This window comes from Scomber scombrus, chromosome 19 (assembly GCF_963691925.1).
Source record: "Scomber scombrus chromosome 19, fScoSco1.1, whole genome shotgun sequence".
In the NCBI taxonomy this organism is placed as follows: Eukaryota; Metazoa; Chordata; class Actinopteri; order Scombriformes; family Scombridae; genus Scomber; species Scomber scombrus.
This window is the reverse complement of record NC_084988.1, coordinates 4,665,504-4,691,129: the sequence shown is the minus strand read 5'-3', so window position 1 is coordinate 4,691,129 and position 25,626 is coordinate 4,665,504. Positions and strand designations below refer to the sequence as shown.

General features: G+C 38.6%; 1 protein-coding gene across 1 annotated transcript; it reads left to right on the top strand.

Moving 5' to 3' along the window:
• Positions 1 to 15,470: 15,470 nt before the first annotated feature.
• cdc25b (cell division cycle 25B) lies at positions 15,471 to 25,366 on the top strand. Its single transcript, XM_062439943.1, has 15 exons — positions 15,471 to 15,966; positions 16,160 to 16,242; positions 17,180 to 17,231; positions 18,624 to 18,665; positions 18,859 to 18,892; positions 19,261 to 19,398; positions 19,854 to 19,973; positions 20,245 to 20,373; positions 20,487 to 20,564; positions 20,675 to 20,863; positions 21,827 to 21,931; positions 22,028 to 22,090; positions 22,219 to 22,317; positions 22,545 to 22,790; positions 24,130 to 25,366. Exons 1-15 carry the CDS (start codon positions 15,752 to 15,754, stop codon positions 24,268 to 24,270), a joined length of 1,734 nt encoding a protein of 577 aa, XP_062295927.1. The 5' UTR covers positions 15,471 to 15,751; the 3' UTR covers positions 24,271 to 25,366.
• The last annotated feature ends 260 nt before the right edge of the window (positions 25,367 to 25,626 follow it).

Here is a 25,626-nt window from a genome sequence, read left to right as displayed (position 1 = left end):
TGTGTCCCAGCATGCAGTTTTACCAGCTCGGATTCACCATTTCAAGGCCATGATATGTTGACTTCTCTCTGGTCAGCTGGAACGGAGAAGAGAGAGCTGAGGCGATGGTCATGTTGAAACTTGTTACCAGAAAGTGTCAAGGAGGTTTATTATCTGTAGTTGTTGTTCTTTTAACCTCAGTGACTCCATTAGGACACCAGCACCTGCTAGCTGCCCCTCTCTCCATTTCTTGCCTCATTACATCACACTCTGTGTGGTTTTGCCGTAACCAGGAAGATCTCATGTTTACAAAAAATATGGAGCCTCCGAATCTCAGTTTTGGAAATCCATCTGGGCCGTTTCATGAAAGAAGCACTGGACAATTTTCATATTTTATACTATCATCTACTAAATTTGGGGCAGGTATTTACCGATTCACTTACTGCCCTAATGACACAGGCTATTATTTATACTGAAAATATATATATTTTTTTTTATTTTAAAGGATAGTTTTATGATTTTTTCGACAACAGTCAGGTACCTTCAGATACACTTTCAATGTAAGTGACGGGGGCCAAGTTCCACAACTTCATATTATCTTCAGATAAACCTTTAAATACATTTTGACCCCTGTCAATTACATTGTAAGTATTGTGAAGGGATCTTATGATGCACAGTATGAACAGGAGAATAATTACAGCAAGAAAAACCTGTTTCAATGTTTTCATTTGGGCTCCTGACTGTATTTTTAAGACAGATTTTGTGAACCTGTCCTTTAAGTGGACAAACTATTTAATTTTCTTGTGACTTCAAAGACTCTCTGCTCTGTTTCTGTATCACCTCGAGTGTTTCTGACACTTTCACACGAAACTTCCTTTCCTGGAAGACCTTGTTCATGCATACAGTCACTGCTCCAAAATCAGAGAAATTATACAAAAACATGTCTGCAAGTTGTTTTGTGTAACACCTTTAAAGACCCAGTGTGTAATTATTTTAATCACACTAATTACATACAGTATAGCTGAAGATATGAGAAATAAGAACTTTGTGTGTTTCTCCATGGCTGAAAATATAGAGGCATTACAACTGCAGACAAACCTTTAACAGCATTAGAAAACATACGTAACACACCCGCCTTTCAGAGTTTTGTTGTTTTCATATAAATTGTGCCTTTAAGTTGTTACTTTGATTAATTAATTCCACCTTAATACACCTAGAAATTGTACTGAGATACATTATCTCTGTTTAACATGGGAGACATGGCCAAAATGGCTCAACTAACACAACAAAACAGGACTTGAGAGACATGAAAAAAATCTAATTTGACTTTTTAAAACAATTAAATTCCTTGTGAAACATTTTTTTAATGTGATGCTTGAATCTCTGATATGTAGGCAGTCTTTCCAGATGACGTTTATCTTGTAAATTTGTGGGAAAATGCAGATTTACCAAGTTAAACTCAAATGATCTTGTCTCTTAATGGTTTTCCAGTTTCTATTTAAATCTAATGCATTGTTTTTATATGTAGAGTTTTCTTTTTTGAATAGATAAACCTGAGGTTGAGAGGCTCACTGTTTTGAGTGATGTATCCCCAGTGACGGAGGTTTACAGTCATCCCACTTTAGCTGTAATCTCTTGTTTGTGTCCGTGTAACTCTGAGCTGAGCAGAAGACAATCCCAGCCTCCAGCAGCAGATCAAAGCAGCGGTCTCCTTGGAGAAAGCCCTAACAAAGACAGATATGACTTTGTGGGCTGTGATGGACAATAATTAGCGCAGACAGCCCACCTAAAGGCACATTACACCTCACTTCCCTGTCTTTTAACTTATGCAAAGAGAGATGGACACAGTAGCTAATTTAGTGTTTTTACAAGAGCAGACTGAGCACTTCAAACAAGACCACACACAGGCTGACAGGTAGAGAGAGAGAGAGAGAGAGAGAGAGAGAGAGAGAGAGAGAGAGAGAGAGAGAGAGAGAGAGAGAGAGAGAGAGAGAGAGAGAGAGAGAGAGAGAGAGAGAGAGAGAGAGAGAGAGAGAGAGAGAGAGAGCTGCTGAACATCTGCTGACATCTAGTGGAGGAGAGAGGGAGAGGCAGGACAGGTGACGAGAAAGCTCACCAACACCCGTTCATATAGACATGTTTTAATCTGGAGATGCTCAATTGTTTTTCACTTTACCAAAACAGAAACACCTCAAACTACACACCAACATTCAGCAAGATGTTGGACTAATAAACTAAACATCAATAGAATTTTCTTAAACCTCTTTTACAGCAGACACTCTTGGTCTTATCAAACACAGCTGTAACTAATATTAATGCTATTAATTACACCTGTGGCTGATTGATTTAGGAACAATAAAGAAACGATTACTATCTGATGCTATAAATTCAGGTTAGAAAGATGTATTTTTAATTGAGAGGTACAAGATGGAGAGACTTTTGACAGGGAAGAAAAACGTAGTGATACTAGTGATACTCATGAAGCAAACATGTCACTCAGATCTAAAATATGAGAAGCTGTCACTTGCCTATAAGTTCACTGTCAGTATAACATGGAGCTGTGTGTCTTTTGTGGTAGTTTGGGCAAAGTTAAACGTTCATTTTTGCATTTGCACGACATAAACTGATGAGAAACATGCATGAAAAGACACATGCAGTCCATGATAATGTTCTTTTTTTCACGTGGGCCTTTTTTGTTACTATTTCCCCCAATATTGGTAGCCTATCTGGTTAAAATAAGCTGACAGAAAAGGTTTGAGAATCACTGCTCTAACTTTCTCTAAAATTCCACCATTCTTTATTTTGTTGGAAACCCATTTTCTGTCTCCATTTGTCTTCATCAGTATTTTAAATGGTTCTGCTTGATTTAGTCATTTGTAGAAAACAGAAACAATCTCAGAAAACTGATCCAGTCTGTGAAAAATGAAAATGTTGGTTATTTCCTCATTACCAGATTTATATAATAATATAAGTTTTCTTAGAGGTCTTATAGTAGGTGCTTTTTTTCTGTGACAAACAGACCAAAGCAAAAGAGACCAATCACTGAATTTATAATAACAGATATTTGATTTTAACTGTTATTAAATCCACCCTCTGGATGTGAACTGTCAAGAAGGGGATAAGTGGAATATATAACCCTGTAAACAGCATACAGCAAGTATCCTTTTTATATGGGTCATTAGATTAATCTGACTTTATTTCATTGGAGATAATTATATTGTTTATGAAAAACACATTTTAATAACACAAGATCAATTTTTGTTCCAACCAATCAAGAGTACTATTTTCACTTTTAAATGAGTGAAGCCTGGTGTGCTCCTGCTTGGTTGGAATGAAAAGCTGCAGCCACATACTGTATAGCCCTTTATGGAATAGTTTGGACACTCTGGTGTAAACACTCAGAACAGCACCAACACTGCACCCATGTGGTCATAATACATAATTACATTAAAACGCCATCCAGCCCTGTTTTGGTCAACCTGTCATGTCATGTTGCATCACTCCTGAAATAGTTGACAGAGAAATGTGTTGAAAATTGAATTAAATCTGTGTCTTTATCTTCTTTAAAATGCATGTAACAGAACATTACATTATATTATAGACCTTTATCTTAAAACGTGTTATATAGTTTTATAGTCTTACATTTCTACAGAGACTTGCTTATTAAATCACTGTATCGATGCCACTTTGGTCTGATATTAAACTACACTTATACAACAATTTATTCTGCTTATAATGAATTTACTTTTATGTACACCAATCTAATTTATGTTAAAATTTTTATTTTTAAATTTTTACCATCACTGACTATGATTATGATCATGGAAATTTGGAGCCTCTTATTACAGACCAAAACATCTTACAGTACCTTTAAATCTTGCTTTTGAGGAGACTTAAATTTGTATTGCCTGCTTTATTGAATCTCAATATTTCAATTTGTTTTATTTATTTATTTATTTATTTATTTATTTATTTATTTATTTATTTATTTATTTATTTATTTATTTATTTATTTATTCATTGTTACCTAATTTTCTTCTGTTTTATTGCTTGTTTGCAGTCTTTGATTTGGCCTTTAATGTTTTCATGCAATTCATTTGAAGTATTTTGAGCTGCATTTCATGTATGAAAGGTTATATAAAGTAGTAGTAGTAGTAGTAGTAGTAGTAGTATTAGTAGTAATAGTAGTAGTGGTAGTAGTGGTAGTAGTGGTAGTAATAGTAATAGCAGTAGTAGTAGTAGTGATAGTAGTAGTAGTAGTAGTAGTAGTAGTAGTAGTAGTAATAGTGGTGGTGGTAGTATCTCATTTTGTTAAGGCAAAGTATTTGGGCTACCTCCATTTTTGTAGTCCACAACTTGTTGTAGTCTTAAAATTGTGTCTCCTCAACCTGCAGTCCCACAGTTTTTCAGCAGGTGGCGCCACACTATAATTAAATAAATAAACGGAGCTCTGGACTGCTGCTGCTATCACACAACTGTATCACATATCACCAAAAACAGTGTTTTCCTGTTAAACTGCAGAAGAAGGATTGAAACAAAAAGAGAGAACTTGGCACTAAACCGAGTGTAACTTTGAAAGATTTTGACTTGATTTAACTAATTTGAACAGATGAAGTTTTATATTAACCAAAGAGGGATTTTGTTTGTTTGTTTTTCTGAAAAGACTGTAACTGTGGAAGATATCTACTCAATTTGACTAACGCAGACAGCTGAAGCCTCATATTAGCTTTAGATAAACTTTTAAGTACATGTTTACACAGGATTGTAAATGTCACATTTTATTCCTTTAAAATCCAAGGACCAGTGACAAGAATGAAAATGCATCATGAAGGGATCCTCTAATGGGCAGAATGAACAGGAAGAATGATTACAGCAAGTCTTCATTTTGGCACCAGATTGTTGTTTCAGGACAGACTTGAAAAATTGTGAACCCCATCCTTTAAAACATAATGATGAGGTCATATTTTTATTTTAAGTAACTCGGTAATAAATGAGTCTTAATACTCAGATGAAGAGGCGTTCTCTGACCTTCACAACGCTTCGCTCTGAGACTCTTGCACAAATTGACTAAAGCTCTTAGAAAATCAAAACACATTACCTAAATGTCCCTTGAACAGGAAGTTAAACCCCTGCAGGCAAGAATTACATTGCACCCAATTAATACAGTATTAAATAAATCATTCCCCATCAGTTGGGACATTATAGTCAGGTGCTGCTAAGTGTTAAGTTTATGAACATTTAATAACGTCACCTTTGATAATAGTTGAACTTATTAACTTTTAATCCCTGACCTCATCCATGATTAATAACTCTGTCTGATCCTTTTCAAATGAGGCCCCAACACTGCTGCTGACAGATGGGCTGCCCAACTGCTGCCAACTGCTTTCTATGCAATATTCAAGATAACACGCGTGCATACACAAACACACACAGACGCACACACACACACGTGCCCGTCACTCACATTAACAGTCACACAAAGGGGCAGTCTCTCTGACATAAGGCCAGAGGTTTTATTCCTGGAAAGGATATCAGTCTTTTCTCTGAGTTCATCAGCGAGATGCAGACATAAATATCATTAACATAAGAAAAGCTGGCAGGTATAATAGTCTATTAAAAGTGAGTTTGTGAGACATTTAAGTACATCCCTAAAGAAAATACATCAGTCAAAATGTAAAATATGATGTCAGCATGTTTGAAAGACTTCCCATCATGGACAAAATGCTTCATTTTCTCACAAATGAATCACAGGTTTTTTGTAGGTCTTAAATTAATGAAAAATGTAACCAAAATATATTTTTTGTCTGTTTTTTTTAAGTGACAAGAAACAAAGTGTGAAAGAACTGACCCTGAGCTTCAGAAACATTTTCACTTTAAATCACTAAAAAATAAGTGAAAGTTTTATTATTTGTATTTCTTTATTTTTCATGGTATTGTCTGAAAAAATGTGTTTTTGTAAGATAAATATTATAAAGTGACAGTAAATTGTTTTTCTGTGAACGTTAGAACCTGATTTTTTTTCTGGTGTTGCTTACTTTACTTCTTTTACTTGAAAAACGTTTATAGATTTTTATACTTACAAGACAAAATATGACAAGCAGACAAATAAACAAAGCCTCAATAAGAGAGATTTCTGCTGCCTTTCATGCATTTATAGGATTTTATTGCAGGTTTCCATGTATTTTCTCAGTCTTTGCTGGTTAAAGAGTCACACTGGGTGGAGCAGTAGGCATTGGGTGTTGCACAAGCTAATGATCGATACAAATCGGCAGCTGTACCTTCAGGGGTGGTTGTCTTTTCATTTGTCCTTCTCTGAGTGAGAGGCTGGGCACAGTAACATGCTGCGAGAAAACTCAACTCAACACAACAGAAAATCTACATAAATATACATAAAAGTTGTTAAAAGTATTTAGAAAGACAAACTATTCATCCTCCCTGTCTATATCTACTCAAATCTACACAGAAAAAACTGCTGAATGTGTGAGAAACAGGAACTCCCTATAATAAAGCTGTAACTACAGTTGATGATGATGGTGATCTTCCTTCATCTCTCAGTGTTTGAGCCCTCGGCACACAGTCTGCATAGATTAAGATCTGCTAATTAAAGGCTTTAAACAGCTGACTGCTTTTACAAACAAATTCCCAATGAGGCTGTTTTTTTTCTTCTTCTTCTTTTCTTTCTTCTCAATTCAGAGTAGCGATTCAACAGACAGACATTTTTACAAGCTGCTCGACACAAATGCACCAAATCTGACTCACGTTGGCACAGTGAGCAGAGCGGAGGTTTTACTTTACTTTACACATGTAGGGTGATGAGGTGTTTGACCAGTTTGTAAAGTGACACCTCCTCACACTAATGAAGGTAGATTTCAGCAATAAGTGATCAGTTCTTGTGGAGTATAAATCAATATGTTGGCTCTATAACAGATCAAGTGCTTTATAATGCTTTTTAAAACAGTAAATATAATTGATTGTGTATTTAAAAGCTATATTTGATTTCTTAGTTATTAGTTTACTGTTTTTTGTTTGGTTGTATTTACACACTTCTGCACATTCAGAATGATGAAACACTCACAGCCACATGAGCCCATATTTGTTTACATTATATTTGATTTGACTTTTATTGCTTCATCATTTTTACTGTACTCATTGTTTAAAATAGGCTTTTGTTTATCTCAGTCTATGCATCTGCTTACATAATAGCTATTGTTTTCTGGTTTCAGGGATTTCCTCTTCCATACTTCCATAGATTGTTAATTGATTATAGCATGTAACACACATCTTGTGCAAATTGTCAATTATTTTATGTTTTTAAGGCTGAAAATACTGGAATTTTTCAATGCTTGTGCCAATTGAGTTTTACTAATACTGAAAATATGCTTTTTTGAGTCCTTACTTTGAGAAATATTTATATATGTATCTCTGCAAATCCATTTTTTCCATTTGATAAAAGAGACAAATGTCTACACACAAGCACAAAACCTTTGTCTAAGTAAAATAGCCTGTAAGTGGCAAAATTATGTTTTAAGTCATATATTGTCTGATTTAAGAATAAGTAAAGAAGAAAAAGCATTTATCGCCAACTTTCCGTTTTTGATACTTGGTTGGTGCCAAAACATTTTTTTGATAACTTGTCCAATTATTGATTCTTCTGAATGATCATCTTCCTCTTCACCTTCTCTCTATTCCTCACCGAATCATATTAAAGCACGCTCACAGCCTTGTTAGGACGTGTCACTTCACTCTATAAAACATCCTTCCCCTCCTCCTCTTCCTCCTTCCTTTATTTAACCCCCCACATACAGCCACCACAGCCTCCCGTCTTCGTCCCCTCCTCATCTTTTGTCTGCCTTTCCCTCCAGAATTCCTGGCCAGAGGCTCGAGCTCTCTCCTTCTGTGTTGCTGTCCATCTGTCGGCTGCCGGGGGCCTCCTTGCAGGAGCAGATGTTTACTCCTTCCTCGACCTGAGCCTGGAGGTGAGGGGGTTGGTTGACCGGTGGAGAGTTGACCAAGGGAGAGTTTGCATTGACACTAGTAGAGACAATCAGAGGGAACAATAGTATGGATGAACACCAGGGAGGTGGAGGGGCTAAGTAGTGGATGACTGACCGTCTCCATGCATACATACCCTCCGTTCCTCTATGGAGTAAAGGACTGTGAAGATGTGTTGGTAGTGGAGTCAGTGTGGTTGTGTATGAAATGAACAGTAATCACTTGAGGGTGAATTGTATAAAACTCTCTCTGTGTTTTCAAATGTGAAAAGTTGAGTTTAGCCAGAGTATGTCATGTGCAAAGCAAATACTACTTCCATTTTAAAATTTAAACATTTCTCCACGTGAAGTACGGTCAAGCCACATTACTCCATAAGTATCCTCACTGTTTCTTTTGTATGTTTTTTCTCCAGTCTCAATCACAACTGGTGTCTAGACCCAAAACTGAAAAAAACAGATCCTGAACTAAATCTCTGATAATTACAATACTTAAATTGGATTTTTTTTTAAGTATAGTATAAAAGACTGTCATTATTATGCAGCAGTGGCCCAAATCTTCCTGCGGTTTACTATCAATGAAAGAAACTCCTTGTTTTGGCAACATGTCTGCATTGGATCAGTTTGCAACTGCTTATCTGAAAAAAAAAAATCTTATCTGAAAAGTCTACAAGCAGGAAACCAGTAATCTTGTTTTAAGGAATTTCTGCTAATAAGAAAACTAAATCCTGCATGAAGCATCCGTTTAAGGTCCCTTTTTTTCACTGTATATTATATAAACATTCAACATTTTGTGAAATACACTTATTCGCTCTCAGCAGCCAACTGCTGCTTATCTTAACTTAGCATAAAGACTGGAAACAAGAGGAAGCAGCTCGCATGACTTTGTTCTAAGTTAAGAAATAAGCCTATCAGCACCTCTAACTTTGCACTAATCAACAGGTTAAATCTTGTTTTGTTTATTATCAAGTTGAGTTTTTATGGAGAGTCACATGCTAAGCAGCTTTAAATGCAGCTTCATAGTTTCATTCATAGTCAAATATTTACATGCCAGAAGTATGATTACTATCTTATGTAGGCGTGTAACTATATGCTATGCACTCATTTAAGCATAGGCTATGCAGTATTTTAAAAAGTAATGGATGTACATACTTCCATCCCTGTGCTAATCAGAGCTGCAGAAACTCCATCTGAAAAACGTGCAATTAAAGTTTTAAATCTATTTAATATAAAGCCAATACTTCTCAGAGGTCTCTGTCTTAAGATAACATCTGCTTGCCTGAGATGAATTTCACTGGTCTTGGTTTCGTACAGCTGGAGTCACATGAGTGTTTCAATGCAGCTTCTGAGGTTTTCTATGTTGATAAGAAGGATAAAACCAGCTGACACTGAATACTTCTCATGTCTGGTCTGAAAATGATCACATTGAGAAACAGCTCCAGCAGAAAACCTGCCTGTAAAACCAGAACTTCCCAATTCTGTTTGTGTACGAGTTAAACAAACAAGACACAACTTGGTCATTTGTACTTTTAACTTTGGATACAGTCAGGCTAGATGTTTCCCCTGTTTCCAGTCTTCATGCTAACCTAAGCTAAGCTAAGCTTTTGCTAGCTGTAGCACAGACAGATATGAGAGTCGTATCACTTTCTCATCAAACTCTCCACAAGAAAGCAAATAAGCATGTTTCCCAAAATGTCAAACTATTCCTTTAAAATCCAACGACCAGTGACAAGAATGCAGCCGTAGTAGTAAGTCCGAACTGAATACACTGCAGCACTATTTTAATGGTATTTTGAAACTTCACTGTCTAAATCAGCCATTTTTTCTCACTATATCTCATTGTTATTTTTGCTAGTCTTCATCTTGAAGCACTTATCTGGGGTTGAAAGGTGATTTATGAATCATAAAATAGTATATTCACTCACTCACTTGATTATGTGACACCATAAAGGTCAAAGAGCTGAAATAATGCTGCTTTTATGGCCTGAAGGTTGATTATTATGTGAAAGTTTGTGGTTTTATGTGTTTATTTTGTGATTACATGCAGGGATGGATCTGTGTTGGGAAAATAAGGTTTAGCTTTCTTGCAAAAACTGCTGCAAATGTGACTGTCAGCGTTGTTTTTGATAGTAAAATTGTTAGTCCAGGGCTGAAATGGTTCATTTGCAGCTCTGGCAGAAACAAAACCATAAATAGCTGCCATGCCACAGGGAAAACATATCATTACAAGCATCTTAGGAATGAAGTTCAGAGACATTTTTCTTCTTCAGCGGCATCCGATGTTAATTAGCCAAACTGTGGTGTCAACAGTTTGCGGCAGTGTCTCTTCTGTCCAGGTGACAGTCTGGGCGCTTAGTAATGTTGCTGCCACTGACTGAAAAACTGTGCTAATGACCTGTTTGAACTAGCGTCAATGTTAATGCTGCTGCAACAATACATTTCCAGATAACACAAATGCAAATGCTCCAGTAAGTGTCCAATTAACCGCTCATCGATCATTCTCCCATCAGCAACCGCAAACCCTGCCTGTCAGTCCAGTGTCGATGAGAAGATCCCTTTACTGACACAATAGTGGGAAGTACAGTTTTATGCTACTTCTACTCAACTGCATTTCAGAGGAAAATATCATACTTTTAACCCCACTGAAAGGTATACTCATTACTTTACAAATTACATTTTTACATTCAAAACATGCAGTCATTTTATGATCTGTAATGTATTGTATGAGCGGCCCAACAGTATAAAGGCTAGTTTAATCACCCCCTTCCAATCAGCTACATGTTTAAATGCTGATCAAATTCGTCCATAATAATGTTCAAACATTTAACATACAGTCATATAACTGACATGAGCCATTATGCCTTTATAAGTAGTGTTTTAGTTCTGATACTTTAAGTACATTTTGCTGATAATACTTGTTTGTGCTTTTACTGAAGTAATATTTTTAATGTTTGACTTCTACTTGTGTATTTTCACATTGTGGTTTTACTTAAGTGCCATTGCTAAGGTCTGTTTCTTTCTGTATTTTTCCTTCTTAATATATTACCATCTTCTCTTCACTTGCCATTTTCATTTATTCATTTTTATGTCCTTGGTTTCTCATTCACAATAAACTATGTAAATGTTAGATGTATGAATACTATTATGTATAAACAATTGCACATCTACTGTATGTGGTGCACTTTTGTAATTGATTATATATATTTTTTAAAAGTACTGGATCTGAATACTTATTCCACCTCTTTGCTGTGCGGAGCTGCAGAAACTTCAATGGAAAAACGCATTTTATTCACACTTTAAATGTATTTAATATAAAGTCAATGTAGTTTTTCTAAATGTCTGCTTATCTGAGGTGAATTCTACTAGTCTTGGTTTCGGTTTTCTGTCGGTGGTCACATGAGGGTCTAAATGCAGCTTCAGAGGTTTTACCACGAGAATAAAATATGCAAAGGACCCTAAATATGCGTCATTTCTGACTTCACGTGAATGATCAGATCTAGTTTTTCACCAAACATCTGCACAAAGCTTCTTTAGTAAAACTGCATTTGTCATTCAACAAAGGTCACCTTGTGAATGGAGCTTTACACCTACATGACTAGGATAGTATGTGTGTGTGTGTGTGTGTGTGTGTGTGTGTGTGTGTGCGTGCGTGCGTGTGTGTGTGTGTGTGTGACTGTGTGTGTAAAACCCTCCCTGCCTTGTAGCTACACTCCCAACCCATAGCTGTAAACAAAGGTTTTGCAAACGGTGCAGATTGTGGAGTATTGAGGGCATTAGAGGGAAAGAATCATATATGGGTATCCCAGTTATCGGTTACCACAGTCCAGCATAACTAACACTCTGCAGATAGCCACTCACTGTATGTTTAAGTGAGTCACGTTGTGAAATAAATAGTGATAAGATTTGGCGGGAGAATAATACAGTACAATACAATAAAAAAACTTTATCCACAACCCTAACCCTAACCCATAGCAGCATTTACAAAAGCTTAAAGGTCGACATTGATTCTGTTCCTGTTTCTGAAGCTGTTTCAAAGCCATTGTGCTGTTTCGGAAAACTATTGTTCACATTCATTTTACAGGACCAGACCTGCATGTTTGCAAGTTTCAGCTCTTTAATAACAGATTACGTATACTTCAAAAGCATACCTTACAGTTTTAGATTGATTGTTGAGTGCATTTTCTGTTGAAGTTCCAGGCAGCCATTAGTTTCACATACACACCGACTCTGAACCACAAATCTATTTAAAGTTATGATCGCTTTCAGAACATGTTCTTCTTTGATTTAACATTCAAGCCCACTGGTTTAGCCAATTTGTCAGTGGATACGATCACTTAGTTTAGTCAAACCAGGCGTTACAAGTGATGAATAACTCTTAGACACATTCAGCAGCATAAAAAGTCGGAGACAAAGCAAAATGGACATCAAGCAATAGATAAAACCGTACTAAAAATAACAGATAACAATAGGCTAGTATAAGTTATGAGCAAAGACAGGTATAAAGGGACTAATTTACCACATCATTTACAGCATTTTCAACAAAATTACCCAATTTGATGAACCTTTGCAGATTATTTTAAGTAGTTGGGTCACAAAACATTTCTCTGTCCTTACATTTATCTTTACAGGGACAGAGAGAAGATATTCTGTAGGTGTTATGATCTCAGATAATGATCCCAAAATGACCTCTGTGAAAAATGTTTGCAAAGATATGATAAGGCGTTTAAAATTTACAATATAACAATGATGATACAACCAAGATAAGTGAGTGAATGGAGAAATACCAGAGCCAGGCCATTAAAGAGAGTTATAGTGTTGTTTAAGTGACTAAATAATCTTGCGTTCTTGTTTTGTGTGGCAGCATCAGTAGCTTCAGTACATCAGTAAATTGAAAACCTTGCTCCCTTGTCATTTGTGAGTTTTTGGCAGTTAGTGTGAGCTTGTGTAAGCGTATCGGTTAGCAGTGGGGAGCCAGCGCAGGTTTTGGTGGGAACAGAAGGTGTCAGGAGGTTTGAGGTGGTTTTATTTGGGGTGAGTCGCTGTCTTTCTCCTTCCTTTTGTCTCTTCTTTTCAGATGTGGGGTGGGGAACCTGGAGTCACGGGCCTGTGCTTGTACCTCTCCTGGGAAGTTCATTAAAGTTCATTTACATTCGTGATGCCAATCACACAGATACTTAACCGAACAAAGACTGTTCCAATGAACAGTGGTTATTCTGCAACCCAAAGGTCACATCCAGCACCCAAACCCACCAGCTTACAGCCACCATCGTTGGAATACTAAAGCACTGTTGTTGTGCTAAAATGGGTGCTGCCTGCTTAATAAGTAAACAGATCCTTAGTCACACATAACTTGTGCACATAGCATGATGAATGCAATCCTGAGTCTTTGCCAAAACCTGAACTTCTTGTGGAAGAATTTAAAACTTAAACAAACTGAGACTTGAGGAAACGTTACAGAGCCCAAAAACAAAGACCTCAAATAAACCTCAGGCAGAATATTGAGGTGTATTTATGGGTAACTTCTGTCTGGTTTTGTCAGTTGGACAGCCTCAGCAGTGTGGTTGAACTAGTTACAGGCAGGTATGTGTCTGTTTGTTATTGATGTTGTGTTTGAATGTAAAAACATGAGTTTTGGTCCATGTTTGTAGAGTCAGCTAGTGATAGAAACTTCCAAAATGGAGTCCTGAAATAATAGCATGTAGGTGACTCTGCCAGACAGCAGGGCCACATTGAGTAATTTCCATGTGAAACTGCAGACATTATCACTCAGATTTTCCAAATGTATGATCAAAGAATTAACAGATTCAAATGACATTAGACACAAACAAAATAAAAAGTATTTGTTGAGACCAATAGGCACAAGAACCAATATAAAACCTAGTTTCACAAATACAAAGTATACTATTTAAAATCCAGTACCATATGTCCCATGCTTCAAATGAATGGGTGTCAGAAGAAGCTGTTTTGAAGGTATTTCTTTCTTCTTTTAAGAAAAAACATGGGCGAGGGATTGTTTTAATTCTGCTTTCATTGATTTCTGAAATGTACAGACATATTTTTAACCACACAAGAAGTGACATCAAGGAAAACATAACTAAAACCACCTCAAAACCCACTCCAACTCAAACAAAACCACACACATCTCGAACCACACGTATCTACAGGAAAAGCAAGCTGCATTCATTAGAGTTTGCCCGTCAGTTCACGAAGTTAGATTTTCTGTCAATGTCCTCACTGTAATCCACAGCTTACACACAGGCCTAATTATGAATTAAATGTGATTTCAGAAGGGAGAGGAGTGTGTGAATTGGTGAGACAGAGATGAAGAAATGACAAAAATGAAGTGCTGTTCTTCATACTCATTCACCCGTATTACATCAGTTAAAGAAAAGAAAAGATTTCTTTTGTCTGAGTCACTTTGTGTGGGAGGCATCTTAGCAGGGCTGCCATTTCTTACTCACACACAGTCGTGTCACAATGTGCTTCATCAAAGCTGAGAGACAGCACATTCTCACTGAAACTATCTATCTATCTATCTATCTATCTATCTATCTATCTATCTATCTATCTATCTATCTATCTATCTATCTATCTATCTATCTATCTATCTATCTATCTATCTATCTATCAGCTTAAAATCAGCCTCATTGGCCAAGTATGTTGGCACATGTAAATGAGGAATTTCACTCTGGTTTCTAATGGCTCTCAATGTACTTACACACAACAATCAACAGAAAGATACACAAGGATAAGATAATTACAGTTAAGCATACAGTGTAATATTTTCCCACCACTGCTGAGGACAAAAGATATGCGAGTAGAAAGGTGAATACATATTATATGGACAATGTTATAAGGTACTTTATATCTGAACCTTAGTTAAGACAAATGAGCAGTTTCTTTGTCTGTGGCATGCAAGGAAACCACAGCCTTATTTTGAGCAAAACTAGCCCTTTAAATGAATACTTTAAGTACATTTTGCTGCAAATATATGCACTTTTACTGCACTGGTGTTTTAAATGCAAGGAGTTTTACTTATAAGTTACTTTATATCTGGACCTAAGTTTAGACAAATGAGCAGTTTCTTTGTCTGTGGCATGCAAGGAAGCACATTCACAGCCTTATTTGGAGCAAAACTAGCCCTTTAAATGTAACACTTTAAGTACCAGTAGCTGCAAATATATGCACTTTTACCGCACTTGTGTTTTAAACGACTTTAACTTTCTAATTCAGTATTTTTCACTCAAATAAAGTATATATTTTCCCCCCACAGCTGAGGACAAAAAGCTATGTAAGAAGAGAGATGAAAATTTAAAGGATCGTGTCACGTCCTCTCCATCCGGTGACAAAACAACAGGGGTAGCCCCGTTCCGCGCTCTGATTGGTCGGCTGGATGTAACAACGGCGCTGATTGGCTGAGAGATTGCCGCGTCTGAGCAGCTAGTTTGAACATAAATACTAGCAGCATCAGTGTCTATTTCTCAGAAACCAGGGGGCTGTCAGAGAGGGAGGACGCTGTGCTGCAGCTCTCTGACACAACCAACAACCATCAACTATGTGGCTTTAGTAGCAAGACTCAATCTTAAAATTATTATTTTTTTACACTTCCAGACGTTGTTTCGGGATCGTACGTGTGGAAATGTTTTGGGTTAGCTTGATGTTTGGACCGTCTTGCTAATTAGCTCTCTCTTTCTCCTCCAACCCCCAAAAAACTTCCACTAATCAACAACTTCTGCGTCAGGATTTAACCACATTTGGACAAACAAACAAAAAGATAAAGAAAAATGGAGTCGGTTGATGTTTTTGGCAGCACTAGTCCTGATATTGGCGTTTTGAAAAGGAGGCCCGATGGGATCCCCGGGCTTTCCTCGCTCTGCTTGCCCGAGTTGAGCACAAAGACCCCGCACTGCAGGGATCTGTTCTCCCCTGGACCCGCCACTGTGCTGTCCCCTGTCACCAACCTGGCTCTGGACATGAACAATTTAGCTGGACTCGGAAGGTATTGTTATAAGTTTAATGTGCCTCTTTTTCCTTTTACTTAATATGAAAGTCGCTGCTGCTGTGTGTGTGTGTGTGTGTGTGTGTGTGTGTGTTGTTTTTTTCAAACCACAGACTAAACCTCACAACTCTTATCTAGCATTGCAAAGTCTGCTGTAGTGTTTACATCACTGTTTATCTTTTTCTCCACTCAGCCAATGTGATACACCAAAAAGGAGAAAGCATGCACCCCTTGAGAAGATTCCCTCCTTTGCCTCTGACGTCTCATCTGATGCTGGTGAGGATCCATACAAGCTATTGTTTGTGCTAATTGATTATAATTGATGCCTGAGGGCCTAGTGTGTATAAATACTGCATCTGGCACCTGATTTTATGGTCAAGCACCTTAACCTCATGTGTAGTCATGAGATTATGGGTACTGTTAATTGTTGGTTTGTTAATCAACCACTAATCTGGTATTTATACCTGGGGGAAAAATTAACATAACATAAGTCTTAGCTTCTCAGTTGTGGGGGTTTCTGTCTTTATGTGATTTCTACTTGAATATGAGAGTTTTTGACTGTTGTTTGGACATTATAAGTAATTTGAAAATGTCACCTTGGGTTTAAGGGAATTGCACTTCCTTAAAACCCGAATGGATATTCCCTAAGTTATGTATTTATTTATTTTCTCAACACCATATGATCCTTTTTTCCTTTTTACATATTGAGGTGGCCTCTTGTGCACAACTCAAATCTAGGCGTGCAACCAATTGATTAATATATTGATTGCTTTTCAATTAATCAAATAGTAGTTTGGTCCAGAAAATTGATCAAGGTTTCCCAAAGTCTGACATGACATCTTTAAAATTCTTCTTTTGTCCCAACCAACAGGCCACCACCCAAAGATATCAAGTTTACTATCATAAAGAACTAAAGAAACCAGACAATAACCATATTTGAGAAGCTGAAATCTATTTTATGAGAACATTTTTATTCATAAAACTGATCCAAAACGATTATCAAAATAGTTGGTGATCAATTTAATAGTTTGGCAAAGAATCAATTGAGCATCTAATTGTCACAGCTGTAATCAAATCTAAATTTTACAGTTGAGCAAATTCACCAGCCACCGCTCAAATACCCAAGCGTTCAGCTGGTCGTCTGTGCCGGTTTCCCTTGTGCTGGACCACCTGGTGCCTGTATTGATCTGTAATTAAACCTTTCTTCCTTCAGGCCTCGGCATGGATCTCCCAAGCCCCATGGATGCCGTTGAAATTGAGGACACGTAAGTTGCACTGTCTTCATCATGTCTGTTCTAATCAATCAGCCTGTGAGCTGTGCCCCTGCTGTCTACCCCTACACCCCCCTACCCCACCACCACAGCACACCACCCCACCACCACCACCCCTCCACCCTGAGCTTGAGCTCAGCTGAGCCAAGCACCATTCCTCATATGTAGGATTATGGTTTCTACCGTTGGCTTTAAGATGACAGCTTCACTCTTTTTTCCCTTCTCCTTTAAACTAATCAGATTAGCTGATAGATGCCACGTAAGCTTAACTTTCTTTGTTTTATTAAGTGAAAAAGACATGGTGGTCTGGTTCCCTTTTTTAATGGCGTTACTCCATTTATACAGTTTTTCGGCAATTTTAATAACTTTTCTAGAAAGTAGTCCTCGACACGTGGATAAGATAAAAACACCCAGGGGAAATTTGTTTGTATCAGTTCCTGTGGGTACAATGACAGGTTTCACATCTGTTCGAAACCCGAATGCAGGTCAAAAGGAAACCTGATGTAGTCATTTGTGCTTAACAGTGTTATCTCGACCAGTTTGTCAGCATATCATCAGCTGCCTAATCTTGGGTGGCCCTTTGTGTAATCCTCATTTGGGTGAGCCTCTGTAGACATCTGCCGCTGTCTGATGTGCGAGTTCCTTTACAGCAGCATTTGGTCACCAAGACTTCATTCACCTCCTTTTTTTTTTTTTTTTTTTTTACAGCTGTTCGGTTGCTAGGAGTTTTCCAGGTTGGGGGGGACGGGGGACGTGACCCGCGCTTGGGGTTTTAATGATATCCCACCCCCTCTGGTTTTTTGGCACACTCTTCCTATGCAGTGTTATTTCAATAGGAACAAGGGGGGGTAGAGTTTTTTTCTGCGTCAGAGTTATTGAAATGAGGGCACCCACAGAGGACAACCGCCCTCCCTTTCTGCGGTCTGCATTGAATGGGACACGCTCCCCCCCCATTACAGACAAAGGGTCCCTTGCAGAAAAGGGGTTGGCGGCATCGGGCTCCAGCAGGCATATGGTAGATTAGCTGATCTCTGCATCCCATCTCCTGCCCTCCTTCCCCCCTCCTCTGCTGCACTCTAAAGCTCTCAACTCCACTTGTTTAGCATACAGGTGGGCATTACTCCAATGCAGAGACTACCTCTTGCCTGTATGCATTCACCCAACTTCCTCCAGTCCCAACCGTTCCTCCTGCTTTCTCAATAGAGCCACAGGTTCTTTGTCTTGTAGTTTATGAGCACAGTGTTACGACCTGACTATGAAACCTTCCAGCCTGTCTCCACAGTAGATTTTTATTATAAAGTCGCGTTCCTTTTCTTTCACTGGCCAGTTTATTTCAAGTTTTTTCCTCTCTAATGTTGAATTTTTTTCTCTCTCTTCACTTTACAGATTCGAAAGGGCCATTCAACAGTCAAGCAGAGTTGTCAACGAGTAAGTTGCTTCCCAGTTAATAACCTAAAATCATTAACCGGTGCCTGGTTGTTACCCACCCCACCCCCTTTGCTTTGGACGTTATTGCTCTCCAGGGACTATACTACTTATCAAACTGAAACCACCCTGTCTGCCTGTTAATTGGATTTTGTATTGACAACAATTCCTCCCTCTCCCTTTCTACCAATTATAGGAAGTTGCCAATCCGAAGAATCAACTCATTACCAGTAAGTAGATTTGTTATATTTGTCTTGTGCGCTCCTTATTTTAAATTTGCACTTATGTTCAGAGCTGATAGATAATGTGACCTGGTGTAGTCCTAAATTTGGCTGTCAAGCATCCAAACACTTTTTTTTAAAAGATCAAAACACCCAAAGGGACAGGAGAATGGAGGACTGTGTGGGTCTCTCGAAAGTGTCAAAATAAAGTAAAAATAACCTCAGATGTCTAGCTGGGTTGGGTGATAAGATTATGGTTTGTCCTGCAGTTTTTCATATCAGTTCAAAACCTCCAATGTTAAAAAAAACTCGACATAGGACAGCTTGTTTACAGTTGCCGAGCCCCCGCTGACCGACTCCTTGTTGTTCCTCCACAGCTCCACCTCCTTTGTGTCAGCCCGTCTCTCAAGGGACAGGAATCAGAAACTCATCGTTACGGAATATTTGGCCAGGCACCCTCCCAAATGAGCGCCTCCTCCTCATCCCAGCGTGACAACAAGGAGAACCTGCCGGAGGTCAGTGATGCAGTTTGTGTCTCTGGTAGAAAACAGCAATGAGAACAACTAGGAAGTGTTTGACTCACATTTTCATTTGAACCTATATTATTAAGACTGAAGGTTACTTGGTTTGATGGAGAAGCTATTATAGAACCTGGTAGTGATGCAGGCTTAGAGAGCTGATTTGTTCCCATAGCGACAGCATTGCATCTTTTGGCATTTCATCTTAAATGGCAGTCAATCTTAAGATTGTATTATTTTGCAGTGTTTCAGGTTTTAAAAAGGGATAAACCACAACAAAATATCTTTTTCTGAAGTCATGATGGTGATGAACATTTGCATAAAAATTCTGTCATTGACTTATGATATAAGGCTTTTTTTATGGCTTTAAATCAAAATAATTGGGTTTTATGAAATGCTTCCTCAAAATTGAGCATTGATTTACTTTTTTTTTTTTTTTTTTTTTCTTTCAGGAGGGTTTTGAATTCAAGAAACCAACCAAGCCGGTGTCGCGGACTCGTGTGCGCTCCTTTACCAGTGGACAGTCAAAGGACGCATTTGCCCGCCGTCCCAGCTCTGCACCAGCCCTCATGGTACGTCAACATCAGAGGAATCAGTAAATATACAAAAGTTGTTGATTGATTAACCAGTCTTTAAAGGCTGCACGGTACAGACAAGCAGCCACGCTTCATGCTTTGTAGCATGGTGTATAAATTCAAAATTAGATTGACTAGTTTGACCACATGGGTTGAGGCAGGTCTCGTCAGCGCTGATTGATTTATGAAGAGAACCCTGTTGTAAAGCACACAAGGTTGTGACCTGATTACAGCCCTCATATATTTTTATTTTTTCCCTCCTGTACAGCTGTCTTCACCTCCTCCAGTGTTCGAGTTTTATGACTCCAGCCCTGTGTTCCTACGACGCTCCTCTGTCACCAACTCTCTAGACGACGAAGATGACGGCTTCCTGGAGGTACTCGATGACAACATGGAGGTGAGACATCCTTTTTAATGAAGCGTATTTTGTTAAAACTGATTCCATCACTTATGAAATTTACTATAAGCTCACCAAATACTGTACTATAACGGATTATTTGTCACTTTCAGAACGACACCGAGATGCCGATGGGAATGGCCAGCTTGCTCCACGCCCCGCTGGTGTCCGACAGCATAGGAGAAGACTCTGTAAGTTTCTCCACAGACATCGATCACATTCTGATTGTTCATGACTAAACTTGAACGCCAACGAAAAAGTGAATGTGGTGCTCAAACGGATGTTTCTCTCACGTCATCAGCCGGTCATCCGCTGCCGGCCACGGAACCTGTTCCGCTCGCCCTCCATGCCCAGTCCCGTGTCCCGCCACGCCGTGAAGCGCCACGACCGCTCCGGAGACGAAAACACGCCAATCAGGGTGAAGAGACGACGCAGCCTGGCAGGGACGCAGGTCACCACCATGGAACAAGATCCCGAATCCCCGCGGACGGTGAGTCCTTTACTGGCCTGGAACACCAGAGCAGTGACATACCTGACTTACCTCGTGTAATTTTAATGAATGAGGCCAACGGGAGTGTAGGAAAGGTTCAATATTACAAATAGAGAGAAAGTAGTGCCATCTTTTCATCTTTCTCACACTTTTTCAGTGTATGAAGAGAGGAGTTAATCAGTGTTTGTAACTGTAGCCCACTATGTATTCCTAGCTGGGTGAGGTGAGAGAAAACTCTGACGCAAGTTTATAGCCAAGTAGGTTTGCACATACAAGTATTTGTCTTAATACTGTGGTGCAAAACAATTAGAAATATAGGTATCAGAAAAGTAGTAGTGCGGTAGGTGGATATTTAAAGCGTTGGACAGATCCAGGCTGAATGTCCCCCTGCTTTTAGTCATACAGACATGAAAATGGTGCCAATCTCTCCTCTCTGTCAAAAAGAAGGCAAGCAAACCCATTTCACCAATAGTGATACTATTGCTTTAAGTTGGGTAAAAGAACCTCTTGATATGATAGTAAGTAGTAATTTGTTTATTGGGGTCGTGTACTGTGTTAAACATAATGCCTTTTTACATTATTTAACATTATGGCTCATTTTAATCGGCGGTCCCATATGTTCTCTAAGTTTTGGCAACTGTTCCATACTTGGGATGTGACTGGTGTTTGGAGTTATGTGATTGTTTTTTGAGAACGCAGAAAGTCATCAATTTGGTCACAGTGAGAAACCTGTCGGTAGAATAAAATAGAGCTGCAGGGTTTAAAAAAAAAAAAAAGAACAAAAAAAGAAACAGATGCTGGCCATCTGTCCCGTCCTTGATGGAAGTGGAGAGAAATGGCATGTGTAAAAACGCCCGCTGAGGCCGACTGGCTGTTATCACTGGCTTTACAGACCATCTCGTTTTGTACTGCATTTTCTCCTTGGCTGCCTCCTAAGTCCTTTTTTTGCTTGTCTCCATGCAGAGCTGCTCGCTGCTCCAGAGGTCCAAGTCCTTCTGTCAGACTGAGATTGAGAAGCTGCTGGATGGCGAGGACGCTTCTAGTGAGCTAATAGGAGATTTCACCAAGGTGAGGAAGACTGAAGAGTGTTATGGCTGTTTCTTACACAATTATGTGAAATAACTATTCTAACCCAATTTCCTTTTATTTTCTCCTTCTTTTTAGCCTTTTGTACTCCCAACAGTGGAAGGCAAACATCAAGACCTCAAGTACATTACCCCAGACGTGGTGAGTAGAGACTCTCTGCTGCTGTTAGCTGTTTTTGTGAGATTTACCCAAAAATATCAGCAGTTGTTTTTTACGGCTGTAATTAGTTTTTATTCGGTGTGTAACATTTTTTTCTCTGTGGTCCTCAGATGCAGGCAGCTCTGACTGGACAGTTTAATCATCTAGTTGAGCGAGTCATTGTCATCGACTGCCGCTACCCCTACGAGTTTGAGGGAGGACACATCAAGGTGAGCAAACATCTGCCAACATGTCCGCCACCTCCTGTGATGATAATTATAACATGGCACGATACGAAGCTTTTCTTTGACATTTTAAGCCACTGCTTGCACCATTAAAAGTGCTTTTTTTAAAATTATTTCCTTTAGGCAGTTTTATTCCACCATATTTTTTAAATGTCATTGTAACATCCAAGCATCTAAACCGTTTATTTAATATTGTCTTGTTGTCATCTCAGAGCGCTCTGAACCTGCACCAGGAGGATCAGGTGCAGGACTTCCTCCTCAAGACCCCCATCACGCCGTCCTGCCCAGAGAAGCGGGTCGTCATCGTCTTCCACTGCGAGTTCTCGTCGGAGCGCGGCCCTCGAATGTGCCGCTTTGTTCGGGAGAGAGACCGCGCCATGAACGAGTATCCCGTGCTCCACTACCCCGAGCTCTACATCCTGAAGGGCGGATACAAAGAGTTCTTTCCTCATTTCCAGGTCGGTTTGTTTTTCCCCACCACTTTCCACATTAGCTGATATTTAAAGACATGTAAAGAATCACCAGATATATCTTTTTGACTGCAGTGCCGTGACGGAGCGCGTTAGCCTTTTAATTAACTTCTCCAAACTCTGTTGGGTAAAACGTTCCCACTTGTAAAAGCTCAATTCGTATTCCTCCACGTCACTGCGATTTGCTGCTCATAAAACTAATATACGCTGTGATCAGTCGGTGTCACCTGCTGAGCTAAATTAGACACATCTGTCTCATAAGTTTAGCTTTTAGATTACTAAATAGTTGGCTCTCTCCCTTTGCTTGTTTCCCCTGAAACTTGCATTCTAATACATTTCATTAAAGTGTTATTATTAAAGCTGTCAATCAATTTTAAAAAAAACAAACAAATTAATTGCGCAATTTGCTTTGATTTAATTGCTTTTTCTTTCTTAAGACTGAAGCTTGTAATAATGGATATTTTAATGTAGAATCAGCACAAATGAAGTATGTAAATTCAAATACTATTGTTTAATAGGGTTAGGGTTATCTATCATAGATTCTCTTCTGTGAACTACTGATCTCCATTAAAACCTTCAAGGCCATTAAAATTATGTGTCAGCTTAGAAGGCATTCATTTCTTTTAAAGCTGCAACACATTTGAAAATACAGACATTGACCCTAATCCTGATAAATACTGCGATATGAAAAAATACAGGACATTGTACCACATGCAGTGTTATTCCTGTACAGACATATAATTAACAATCATTTTGGTGCTTATCAAGAAGCAGACCCCACTAGGCGTTGCCTACCACAACCTGAAAATGAACGCTTCCTGTTTTTAGTTGTTAAACTGATAGAGCCCCCCCCCCCCCGCTTTCCTCAGAGCACATAGTTAACCAATCACTCTGCTCTGTGTATCACCTGCCTGTAAACATGCACGTGATGTGGCTGCTGTCACGGAGAATGTCGTCTGGGTGCTAGAGGCAGGTGGGAGACGCCTCTTTTGAGTGCATGGAAAACCGTGTGTTTACATTTCGGTTATTTCTCTGACCGTGTTTCAGTGCTCAGCGTCTCTGTTAAACAAACATGGAAGTTGACTTTGGAATCAGTACGCACGGCAAAATCTCAACTCAAAGTCTATTTACCAGCTTTTTCAGAGCTTTCTGTCACATGTCATGCTGTCGAAAGCTGATAAACCTAAAAAGTTCGGCCTCAAGTCACCTTTCATTATCAGACATTTAGTTAACAATTTTCCCTCCATAATAATAGTTGAAGGAAACTTTTTTGAATATGGCTCTTCAGTACTTTGAACTGGTCTCCCTCCCTCCCCCCTCCGTGCAGGCACAATGTGAACCTCAGGACTACCGGCCCATGCACCACGAGGACTTCAAGGAGGATCTGAGGAAGTTCCGCCTCAAGAGTCGCACCTGGGCCGGGGAGCGCAGCAAGAGAGACATGTACAGCCGTCTGAAGAAGCTGTGAGCTTCTTCCCCCCACTCCCCCCTCAATCTGCCTCTAAAAACACACAGACACACACACTGCCTCCTCCTCACAGAGCCTGAGGCCTCGCCCCGCCAACGAGGAAATACTTTCTGGGACTTTGTCAGCAATAGGGTTGTCTTTTTGTATTTTTTTAATAGTCCCCCCCCCCCCCCCACCACCATTCATTTAACTATAGCAAAGTTGGTTATTTATTCAAATTTTTTAAAAATGAGGGAAAGACGTGAAATGATGAAACCTTGACTATTGATGACGTGCAGTGAACAGATCTGAAGCAATACGATCGTTTTTAAAACCACTTGGACCTACTGCCTGTTTGACCTTTTTTTGTTGTTATTATTATTATAATTATTATTATTATTATTATTATTATGCGGCACAAATCACTGCCTATGTTGCAACAGATCATCGTCAATCCACACTGCCATGTCTGAAGTTTGTCTTTCAGTCTCCTCACTAGATGCTTTGTTTTTATTTTTTATTATTTTGTTTTTTTATTTTATTTCAGCACTTAATTTAAATACCTTGAATTGAAATAGTGAGGTGCTTTTTCTTTTTTCTTTTTTTTTTTCTTTTTTTTTTTTTTAAATACTGCGTTTGTATGATTTTAACTGAGTTGACCCCTGTTTAGATGTTGTGAATTGTTCAAAGCATGCCTTTATCCAGGCGGCCCAAATTTGTAAATGTGATATTTTAAAGACATCTTGTAAAAGTGTGGGATTGATGTGAGTTTTTTTTTTTTTTCTTTTCTTCTTCCTGATCAGTTGCAATACTTTTGTTGTTTTTGTTTTTGTTTTTTTGATCAGAAGATGCCAAAGCAAACAAAACTACCTGTCAACTTTGCAGTGAGATTTTTTTCTAATGCTGCAGGTCAGCTAATGAGGATTTTTTTTTTTTTTCATTTTGAAGGATAAAAAAATACCTTGTTTCTTTTGTTTTGCTTTTGAATCCCTTCATTTTTTTCAAAGATAAAAATGTCTTCCCCCTCCACAGAACTTAATGATGTCTGTTTTATAATGAACGGGGTGGTTATGCATTTTTCTACAGGCTCGTGGGGGGAACTGAAATAAAGATCCGATGTGCGTTTAAATGTGACTGTAGATTTTTATATCCTGTCTTTTAATATTGTGTTTTCTTGGACAATTGATACGATACCTAAAGTGTTTTTTCAGTACCTTACTTTAAGGAATATTAATGAAATTAAATTCTAAAAATTGGTGAAAAATCAGGATTTTTAAAATGCAATATGATCCAAAAAGTAGAAAAGCGAGACGGATGAGACCAGAGATGTTTTTAATGCTTGATGGTTTTTGAACATCTGTCAGCCCTGTGCATTGA